At 35.3% G+C, this 11,596-nt stretch overlaps 2 protein-coding genes across 3 annotated transcripts in view; one reads left to right on the plus strand and one right to left on the minus strand.

The window, feature by feature from the left end:
- Window positions 1–1,738: 1,738 nt before the first annotated feature.
- On the plus strand, window positions 1,739–3,462 carry LOC111411962 (transcription factor MYC2-like). Its single transcript, XM_023042666.1, has one exon. The coding sequence runs from the start codon at window positions 2,044–2,046 to the stop codon at window positions 3,229–3,231; it is 1,188 nt and encodes a 395-aa protein (XP_022898434.1). The 5' UTR covers window positions 1,739–2,043; the 3' UTR covers window positions 3,232–3,462.
- A 5,487-nt stretch (window positions 3,463–8,949) lies between these two features.
- The window catches only part of LOC111411963 (heterogeneous nuclear ribonucleoprotein Q-like), a 10,281-nt gene continuing 7,634 nt past the window's right edge, over window positions 8,950–11,596 (minus strand). Inside the window, exons 7-10 of one of the 2 annotated variants that reach the window (XM_023042668.1) lie at window positions 10,755–10,959; window positions 9,535–9,713; window positions 9,354–9,439; window positions 8,950–9,275 (exon numbers count right to left, since the gene is read on the minus strand). In XM_023042668.1, the coding sequence (XP_022898436.1) occupies window positions 9,152–9,275; window positions 9,354–9,439; window positions 9,535–9,713; window positions 10,755–10,959 (594 nt within the window). In that variant the 3' untranslated portion in view covers window positions 8,950–9,151. Of the gene's footprint in view, window positions 9,276–9,353; window positions 9,443–9,534; window positions 9,714–10,754; window positions 10,960–11,596 lie in introns of both variants that reach the window. The other variant, XM_023042667.1, reaches the window with a different exon arrangement.

Raw genomic sequence — 11,596 nt, forward strand, 5'->3', positions numbered from 1 at the left:
TTTCCCAAATAATGCAATTTAGTCCTTGAATCTATTTAGTGCAGCCCATGTCCTCTTCAATTTCTAAAGTATGGAATTTGATCCTATACTTTAAATCAAATGACCAATTAATTCTTCTTTATTTTTCAATTGTTTTGAAACAGGTCTAATAATGAAACAAAAGAAAATTAACCTAAATTTAAGTATGAATCAATACTTTGACAATATAAAAATTTAGTAATATAGCCCATATAAGTACACAAATTGCATTTATCAATAAACAATAATCTTAAAACAAGAATTAGAGTATCATGATTGAGCACACAGTTCCATGTTCTTAGTATGAGTTATATAAACTTTAGTCGGCAAGCTCTTAGTCATGTGATCTACTATCATATGATTTGTTTTGATATGCTCAATCTTCACTTCAATTTTCTTTATATGATCTTTGACAACTAGATGCTTTATGTCAATATGTTCGCTTCAACTTCAACTTTTATTATTTCTTAAAAAGAACATTACAACAAAATATTCACAACAATCGCAACAAATCTTCAAAGACTTCTCTATAGTGTAGACAATTCTTAAGCATTTGACAAAAGTTTTCAACCATAATGCTTGTGTTGTAACTTCATAGCAACCATTGAATTCTAGCTTCACGATAGATAATACAATTATAGTTTGCTTACTGCTTCTCCAAGATACAACTCCTCCAACTAGAAGCAAAATGTATCCTGAAGTAGATTTCCTTGTATTACATTTGAATATTTATATCCAATAACTTCAAGATTGTCCGAATGCTTGTATTTGAGTTTGTAGTATTCAGTTCCTTGAAAAGAGCTCATCATTTTCTTGACAGATCTCTATGTTCTATACTTAGATTACTTTGGTATCTGTCTAGTATACCAACCGCAAATACAATGTTGGGCCTAGTACAAATTTGTGTATACATCAAACTGCCAATGGGGGAAACATAATGTATATAAGCTAGGTCGTCTCTTTCCAATTCATTTAATGAACATTGATATGACTGAATCTTCCACCTTTAACATCGGATGCTACACTTGATGTACAATCATTCATCCCGAATCTTTCTAAAAGCTTTTTCAATGTTGACGTTTTGAGACAGTCCAAATGACCTTTTAGATCTTACTATGTGAGTCTCTATGCCAATGAAAATTTTAGCTAATAAATTGTTTTATATCATGTAGTAAACCCAAATCACTGCTTGTAAGTAAAGTTTTGCAAAAAATAAACTTTGCATGAGTTTGGTTAAGGGCCCTTGGCATCTTGATATCGGAAACCTCTTAATAACTTTCATAGATCATAAAAGTTGATCGTTATTAACTCACTTTTAGCCTTGTTTGGGTTCAATTTTAATAAGATTTTTGGAATAGTAATTTTTTGAAGAATATGTAGTTAAAAAAGAAGGAAATTTTTTGAATTTATGTGTAATATTATTTTATTGAAAAATGTGTGGTTGAAAAGAAAATAAATAAAAATATATTAAGATTAAAATGGAGCCCAAGCAGGAGGATTAATCGGCCTCATCTTTGATATGTGACCACTAAACAGTTAATAATGGACTGGTATTGCTGCAAATTCTTATATTCAATCACGGTAAAAATAAGAAAACATTAAAGATAATTCAGTCAAAACTCTGAATATAGAGTATGTTTAGGAGAAGCTTATCGGCCAAAACAATCATGTTATAAGTACAAAAAAGTTTGAAACAAAATTTTGACAAATAACACATGACGAAAATTAATTGAAAGATGGAAAAAGAAAGCAAAAAACAATCCAGTCATTAGCGACCATGTCGGCATCGACAAAAACTCCATCAAGAATTTCCTGTCCTCTTGGCTTTTTTCAGGCCAAAAATATCTAGCAGGAGTATCAATATCTGATGAAAAGAAAAGAAAAATGTGATACACGTGCTGATTCCCTTCATTTGGGCAAGATTGCACGGTGGTTTCTTTATACGGCAATTTTTTCACTACGAATTCACTCTTTCAAAATAAACTGCTTTTTCTTTCTCCTGAAAAAACTCGTGTGAAGTAAATAATGGACGAGTTTATCCTTTCTTCATCTTCACTACTTTCTGCATCTCAACATCAGCCAATAAGTCTCCAACAAAGGCTTCAGCCCATTCTTGACAACCAGAGAGAGCGGTGGACTTATGCCATTTTCTGGCAAACCTCCACGGATGATGAAGGATGCATCTTTTTAACATGGGGAGATGGCTTTTTCCAAGGGACCACAGTCATTAAAGAAATTCAGGGCTTGATCGTTGAAAATTATTCTGATAGCCATAGTAATATTGTGAATGATGCTGAAAGGTTCTATGTGAAGTCACTTGCTAACCCTCTCTCTCTTGGCGATGGTGTTCCAGGCAAGGCCTTTAGTACAGGCTCCGTAGTTTGGTTGAGTGGGGGAAATCAACTTCGGTTCCAAAATTGTGAAAGAGCTAGAGAGGCACAGAGCCATGGTATGCAGACCTTGGTTTGTATTCCAACTTCAAATGGAGTAGTTGAACTAGGATCAAATGTCATCATCACACAAAACTGGAGCGTGGTTCGACAAGTTAAGTGCTCGTTTGAATCAGATCTCTATGGTCTAGGTCTGGTTTCACAGAAGTACTCAAAGCTTGGTACCAATCCTGATGATATTGATGTACTAAGTCAAATTCAAGAAGATGCCCAACAGAAGATGACGGAAGCACTTCCTGTTTCCAAGATTTCAGATTCAACTTCCCAATTTAAAACACCCAAGAAGAGGGGTAGAAAGCCTAGTATCGGCAGGCCTAACGTGCCATTAATAAACCATGTGGATGCGGAGAGGCACAGAAGAGAGAAGCTGACGAGAGCGTTTTGTAAACTCCAGTCGGTGGTTCCATACGCGTCAACAATGGACAGAGCATCGTTGCTATCAGCTGCTGTATTGTACATTAAAGAGCTGAAAGAGAAAGTGGAAGAATTGGAGTCCAAGAGAATGAAGATGAAGCAACTAGAAATTGAAGTGAAGATTGTTGGCGAAGATGGTATGATCAGGGTTCAATCGGAGAATACTAATTATCCAGTTACTAGATTAATAGATGTCATTCGAGATCTTGAGTTGCAAGTCCACCACGCTAGCATGTCAACTGTTAAGAATCTCATGCTTCAAGATGTAGTTGTCAAGGTTCCTGGTGGTGGAGTAATCACAAGTGAAGATGCATTAAGAACTGCTCTAGTCACAGGATTGGAGAAATAAATTTTTTTTTATCGTATTATATTTTATTTCACTACATATGGTAGAAAAATAATGCTCAAGTAGCATAATAAAGAATCAGATGATAATGCATTATATTATTAGAGTTCACTTGTTGAGTTCAATTATATAAGTGCATTAATGGCTCATAATTGAGAGCTCAATGGAGTAGGTAAATTTATGCATCCTGTAAATTCACTGTTCTTGGTTTTATTTGATTCTGAATGTGTTTAATTCGAACTGTTTTAATCTATCAAGGTACATACAGCCAAAGATTGGACCATTTTGGGGGCCCAAAATGCAAAGACAAAAATTAATGAATTTTGATACCAATAATATAAATTTTTATTTTTTGTGTGATCAATAATTATTCTGTGGTCAGCCAACGTCATCTCATGGTGTCATCGCTTAAGTATGTGAAACGTGAATCTCGTATGCTTAGTTGTATGGCACAAATTTGAAGTCTACTTTTCTTACATGTTATTCAAAATTTCATTTTTAACATTTTGTGGTTTACAGGACCTACCAATCTCTCTCTGTCCTCCATAAAGAAACAGAAAAATTATTTCTAAGATAGAACTAAGATCAGAAAGATGATGTCGAGATATTTCCAAAAATGAGAAGAAACAACTCATATTAGGTTACTCGCACTATAGTTTTATCCATTAACGCCACGTGTAAGCCAAATGATGATGATATAGCATTAGTCTAATTAGTTGTCGGGGCGCGGAAGCTCAATTAACACACGTTGATTCCAAACCGGATTATAAAGAACGAGATTTAATGACAATATTGAAATATAATAGATCACACCACGAAAACACAAGTTTGAATTGTAAAAAAGAACACAACGGGTAAAAGCAGAGGAATGATGTTTATTAATACAAGACAGACTAACAATACTACTTCTATATTACTCTCTCTACGAATTGACCAGAAGAGCCTCGTATCTATAGGCTAACCCTAGAAAAGTTCTAAAAGATAAGAAAATATATTACAATTAGGAGACCTAATTTCAACAAGATTTTGTAGGGATGACAATTTGAACCGTCAAAATCGAAAATTGCAGTTAACCAAAACCGAATGGGGCGAAAAAAATCGAATCGATGGTGCAATAGGACGGATATAGTTTTTATTTTAATGAACTGGTTCGTAGCAGTGCGGGTATGGTATTTACGCCGTCGAACCAATTACCGCTAAAAAAAAAAAACAAACAAAAAAAAATAATTGAATTGATTATTGGGATTTACACTACTTTTCTATTTAGTCCAAAACAAAATCCTCCCCATTACATCTACATGACTCAGCCGGTCAACCTACTTACCATTACCCCATAATAATAGCATTAGTATGATAGTATATAAATGCAAACTCTACTCTCTACAAGCTACAAACTCACGCACAGCTCCTTTTATTGTTAGTTTTTTTCTATTGTGTGTAGAAAATTCTACTTCTTCATCATACTCTAGAGCTTGTGCAACGTTTAGCGAGAAGGACGAAGAGGTACATTTTTTTAAATTTAAATCTTAGTTAAGACCATTCTGGAATAGGTAGTATCGTTGCATTCTCTACTTACATTTCTTATTTACTATACAGGAATCAATTTTGAGTGTTGATTTATACTAGTAAGACTTATGGAGAAGAATGAATCAAGTAATTTCGATGCATAATAATTAAGAATGGAGGAAAAGTTTAGTATTGTTATATCTATAATGTTGTTTGTTAAATTTGTATTTTACAATTGAAAATTGGGATAATGTTTTCATTTTCGTTTGGAATATTGTATTTTTGTTTTCATTGACTTTTTTCATAAATTATTTTATATCAATTTGACGGATGAACCTATAAAAAATAATTTATTTTCGTTGTTATTAACCGAACCAAGATACAAACCGAACCGAACCGATTTACGTGGTTATGGTGCGGTCATGTTATGATCAAAAAATTGGTGGTGCGGTTATGGTTTTGGCCGAACCGACCCATAACCAAACTGTTGCCAACCCTAGGATTTTGTTTCCTTAAACTCTAGATTAATATTCTCCTAATCCAAGTTAAATACGCCTCTTCAAAAGGCTCCTATTTGAGTTATACTCCTAACAATTTTCATCTTGACTCAAATTTCGGTCCTATGAACGAAATTCCTAGATTTCAAATTCATTTGCATCGAAATTAACTAGCCGAATCTCCTCAACATAGTAACCACTCTATATAAGCCAAACACTCGTCCTCTGCCCAGCTTCCACAACCGACACCCGAACCCAATCCCCAGGGTTCCCAATTCCACCAAGAAATTAATGTAGATCACACAAGGTTGAAGTACACCCTGTAGCAAGAACCAAACCAAATGCTTGATCAGAGGCCCATTGCTGGAACTATCGCCTTTAACATCCCCACAAGCATCCCAGACATTGTTGACACCACGGTACCTACGCTCAATGAGTCCTACCCCAGCAACTGAACACAATGTACTTGCTGAAATTGGTGGCAAAGCGAAACCACCAACGCTCTTCCTAGCAGTTTTCTGAATCGACTCAGAGCCCAACACAAGAGGTACTGTACCAAACTGAACTTCCACCACGGTACTAAACTTGTCCAAATATCTCCTTTTAACTATTTTTGTACTCACTTGCAAAATATACAACTGAGATCTTTTCCATCCCTCCATTACAACTCGGACTCCCTTTCGGACCTTCCAGACTCCACTTCCTTTAGAGAATTTATACCCTTTTGCATCCAAGGTACTTAGAGAAAAGAATTCATTTTCAGGTCAGGAACATGTCGAACCTGATCAATTATTTTAAATATTCCATCCCGCAGCCTCAATCTGACTCGATCGATCACAGCAATGCAATAAGATTGGTTGTTTCCCATTATAAATCCACCTTGCTAAACATCTTCATATGTCTGAAATAAATTCCTATCGGAACACATATAGTGCGAACATGCTGAATCAAGAATCCACTCCTTGTCAGGCTTAGATTCCACATCAGATACCACGATCAACATCACCTCTTCGCTATCTGAACAATTCTCAACTATATTAGTTTCGTTTGAATTCAAAGGTTACACCCCACGATTTACAGCTAAATCACCTTTAGTTTGCAATATATCGCAATCCTTCTGAATATGTCCCTTCCTTTTGTAGTAGTAACATGTCACATTGCTAAATCTAACTCTCGATTTGCCTCTTCGTCGACCACCATGAGATACAAGAGCTTCTCCATCCCTTGATGTAATTCCAACCAAATGCTTCATTTTCTCCTTTGAGTGCAAAGCATCATAGACATCTTCTATAGTCAAAGTACCTCGACTATACAAGATAGTATCCCGAAACGACGCATAAGACTCAGGCAGCGAACACAACAGGATCAAGGCAAGATCATTTTCATCGCACTTAACCTTTAACGTTTCCAGATCTGCAACTATTTTCTTGAACACAGCAACATGGTTTTCCAACGACTCTTCTTTCGCTATGCGATGTGAATATAACTTCTACTTGAGAGCCAGTTTACTTGTAAGACTCTTAGTCATACACAACTACTCTAATTTCAACCACAAAGCAGCCGCAATTTTCTCCTTCAAGACATCTTGCAGAATATTGTTGAACAGATGAAGATGAATCAATGAAACAGCCTCCGATCCTTCTATTGTTTCTCCTCTGTTGTCCAATCAGCTGGTATCTTCTCAATACCGAGCAATGCATCGTCCAAATCCAATTGTGCCAAAATAGCCTCATCTTTACTTACCACTACAAGAACCTTGTATTCTGATCTAACAACGGAACATCATATTTCAATCCAGCCATCTCGAAAGAATCTTTATCAATCAATAGAAAATCAACAACCTTGCTCTGATACCACTTGTCGGGGCGCAGAAGCTCCAATAACACACGTTGATTTCAAACCGGATTATAAAGAACGAGATTTAATGACAATATTGAAGTATACTAGATCACACCACGAAAACACAAGATTGAATTTGTAAAGAAAGAACACAAAGGGTAAACACAGAAGAACGATATTTATTAATTCAATAGTATGGAGAATACAAGACAGACTAGCAATACTACTTCTATGTTAATCTCTCTATGAATTGACCAGAGGAACCTCGTATTTATAGGCCAACCCTAGAAGAGTCCTAAAAGGCAAGAAAATATATTACAATTAGGAGACCCAATTTCAACATGATTTTATTTTCTTATTCAACTTAATTTCCTTAAACCCTAGGTTAATATTCTCCTAGTTTAAGTCGAATACACTTCTTCGAAAGATTTCTATTTGAGTCATACTCCTAACATTAGCCGCACTTGATAAGTTCAATATGAATAATGTAACATTGCATTGAAATGAATATTTCATTTCATGTTACTTAATTGCTACGTAAACGGGTGTTTAACACTTACTTAAAAAAGAAAGCCTTGTTGGGGATCAGGCTTCTACTTTTATAAGGTGAAAAAAAAAATTCTAGTTTCTCCATGAGCATGCACCAACCACAAGCAATTCGTTACAGTTGAGGTGCTTCGTCGAACTATCTAAAGTGCCTTGCCAGACCCATAAGGTCACTCACCCTTGATGAGTAAGGGCCCCCATCAATGGCTCGTTCATAGGCGAACCACAAAGCTAGGCGTAGTGGACCCAAACCTCAACTGCCTTGCTGGCGAAAGCAAAAGAAAACCCCTATGCTTCTCGACCCTTATTTTGACAGTTGAGGCAGGGGCTTGTGAGAATTTTTCAGATACGGTAAAAATCTTGCGAGCCTTTATTCCCGCTGCTAGATTTTTCTTATTTAGAGGAATCAGGGAACGATGGGAGATTCTTAGCATAGGGCCCACTGCACGTATACAATTACTATTAGATATAAAAACGACAAATTCAATGATTGATGACATGTAGATTTGAAGGTCACAAAAATCCTCATCTAAATTTCCTATAAATAGCCCAAACTCCATTAAAAAAAAAAAAAAAGGTATGCAATATCAAACCGTAGTGAAAACTCTGCTAATTTATTTATCCCACACTCAATCATACTTTTCTGGAAACTCATTTGATCATTGGATCACCCCTTGGCACGATGTCCTTTGCATGCTAACTGTATCCAAATGTGCAAGTAACCAACAGTTGGATGGAGAGGTAACAAGTTGTCTGTTAACAACGGAATCATTCAGATTTGGAGGTTACCAAAACTATTGTTCAATTCAACCAAGAATAAGAGTAGTTTATATTCCTGTGTGAATAACAATGATAAAATATCCAGTGTGAATAGGCATTCAATTTGTCAAAATCAAATTTTATTGATAAAATTGCATTCTTTGGGTCATTGGTTCTTTGAGTCTTTATTCTACCGGCTATTTTTTTTCACTTAACAAATGAGTCTTCAAACGAACACATTTGGGAGGTGATTAAAATCGATAGAAATTATTAAGAAATAATAAATAAGTAGACAATACTGTATGGAGAATTACTCGAATTCACTCTACTATTCACCAAATTTTGAAATGTGAATAAGCGTTAAATCAACCATAAGTTTATTTTGTTTTTTTAGTGTTCCAAACCCTTTTGGCTTTCTATGCAGGTCATTTCTGATTGAGACATTCAAAAACCATTATAGTCACGTTTAACGATTATGGTCTTAGATGTTTTGAATTTACATACTTTTACCCTTTTTGATAAATAGTATTTTTCTAAATAATAAAATTGATAATAGAACTCAGATCAAGGGATAATACATTATGCCAAGACCTTAAACCTTAAATTCGATAGAGAATCCACCCAAGATGATGGTGGTAGCTTATAGATTACTTAGGATTGTTTTAAAATTTGTCTTCAAGTTAAAATAGATAAATTTTGTTGAACAATGTCTACTTTCCCTGGCATCTAATGTCTAAATTATCTCATCTTCTTGTCCAACGCTTCACTCCTCACCTCTAGTACGGTCGATACCGCCTTTTATGATTACTATCATCATTGCTACTGTGTGTTCCTGGTGCGACGATCCCCTTATCATTCATCCAGGGCCTGACTTGTGGGATTTGTATTCCTGGCTGCTGACTGTACAAAAACATACGTTGTTTAGAGAAATTACAAGTTTTGTCTTCACAGGCAAACGTTAACATTTAAGAAACTCACAGAACATAGCCAATTCGACCATCTGATAGAACCATAGGTACCATTTGCATCCCTTCTGGCATTGGTCCTCTTCCATAATTCATAGGCTGCTGAATTGTCAAGTGTCCAAGTTCGTAATATGAAATAATTTTGAGAAAGATGATTAACAGAAAAGATGGACAACCAAGATGTAACCACCTACCTGCTGAAATCCGGGTGCTGCGCCATATCCAGCCGCTATTGAGGCATAAGGACTAACAGGTATTCCAGCATATCCTAGATGATTATTATTATTAGACACTGGTGTGGAGTTTTGAGGATTAGCCACATTAAACTTCTTCTGCATCTGAGGCTTTGCAAGAACGACAGCTAACACCTGACCTGCAGTTCATACAGAACAATATAATTTGGCTGGAAAATTGATACATAAAGATTGGTTAAAAAAGAAAAGAAGAAAACAAATCTAACTGAATGCAAGAATTATTGGTTCCTATACATCAGAGATAGGATTACCCATCAAAGCTAATAAGGAAATAACCTCTCCTAATATCTCAAAGTAAAATGTATATGTTGTGAGAAAAATGAAGATAAAATCACAGAATATGTAAGCCTCTATCAATGCTTTTGTCTACTGCAGATTGTGTAGCTAAGTAATTATGGTTTCATTCACTGCGAGAAGTAAAATCAAGTATGTCCCTATTCATGCATTCCATGGCTATGGATGAAGAAAAATGGCCAGAAAAACTCCTAGTGAAAATGTTGTTTGACCAAAGTTGCAAGTAATTGTTATCTTCTGTTTCCACAGTGACAACAAGATGAGACAGTAATACTTGAGGTAAAACATAATGATTATAAGGGGATAAAACTTGAGACGGTTGATGGGTATCAGTTCCTCTTTTATATATATATATATAGGTGGCCCTTTTGGTGGCTAGTTTTGGGTGTGACAAAAATGGATATGTGTAAGATACAAGCGGTGCATTATTGGAACAAAGAAATTGATCTGAGTTGCAATGAATAATGGAAGTAGATATCAGTATAAAAATTCTCAGCGTCCACAATCCCATTCAAGTCCTTGATGAAATAGAGAAACAGCAATTAAAAGGCCATACACAACGGAAGTATTATCTTTAGTTCCATTCGTTGCAAGTATTATTTTGGGAAAAAGTACAAGGCAGGCAAAGGCAGTTTCTTTAGAAGAAATTAAGATTTTACTGTATGATTGTCTCATGAGTTTAAGATGTTAAATCAAGTCTTATCCAACGATCACCAGCAGCTATCACTGAAGTGTTAACGAATGACATGAAAGCACCTGTTACTAAAAACATGAACTGATGCAGAATAGTCAAGGGGAGTTTTTTCTTTGTATATCATAATAAGTTTATTATGATAATTTATATCAGTGAAGAGAGAGGAACACACCATTAATTTCATAAGTTTCTGTGTTTTCAATGGCTTTCAATGCACTTGACCTTTCTGCATAGTGGACAAACCCAAAATCTCTTTTTCCACCACATTTTGATGGTGGCATAACAACTTTCGTGACTTCCCCATGGCGTTGGAAGAGCGACTTTAGTTGCTCAATTGGAGTATTTTCAGGTATATATTTCACATAAAGAGCCTTGACCTGTAAAAACATCAAGAAGGTTATAAATATAATCGCGCAACAGGTATTATGCAATATTTTTTACAACAAAACAAGAAGAAATGGAATCCTCAAATTTTGCCGCTAGTGTCCCACAAAAAGTAACTGTTGCCTGAAATTCTTTAAAAATATTAAATCAAGGTTTATCGCAAGAATAAATTTTAGCAAGAGAAACAGGCAAGTTTGAGATGAAACATTTTCAAAAGCTCAAAGCAGGTCAGACAAAAAGGCAAGTCCACAACTGTCAAGGAGAGAAGGGAAACAACCTAAAACACAGTCAAACGAAGAACCAAGCTCGTAGAAGGAGGGGAAAAAGGGGAAGAGAGGGAGAAAGAGAAGAAGAGGGGGAGATAGGGAGATGAATCAGACGAACAGAGGAGGAACAATTATTACGGAATGTTTACTCAATAATCAAGTCTAACTACTACAATGTATAAAGGGTTTCAACTTATCTAATTTTAGTAGGAAATAATGAATAAAATACTAGAAAATCTATAATTTTCCAAAAATAAGAATCTAAACTTTGAAAGTCTTCATATAATATATTTAACTATATCTATTAGGAAATTTATGTCAGAAGAATAATTTGAATCAAGTGCCAGACTTGCAGATTTCCAAC

Source organism: Olea europaea, chromosome 16, assembly GCF_002742605.1.
Source record: "Olea europaea var. sylvestris chromosome 16, O_europaea_v1, whole genome shotgun sequence".
NCBI lineage: Eukaryota > Viridiplantae > Streptophyta > Magnoliopsida > Lamiales > Oleaceae > Olea > Olea europaea.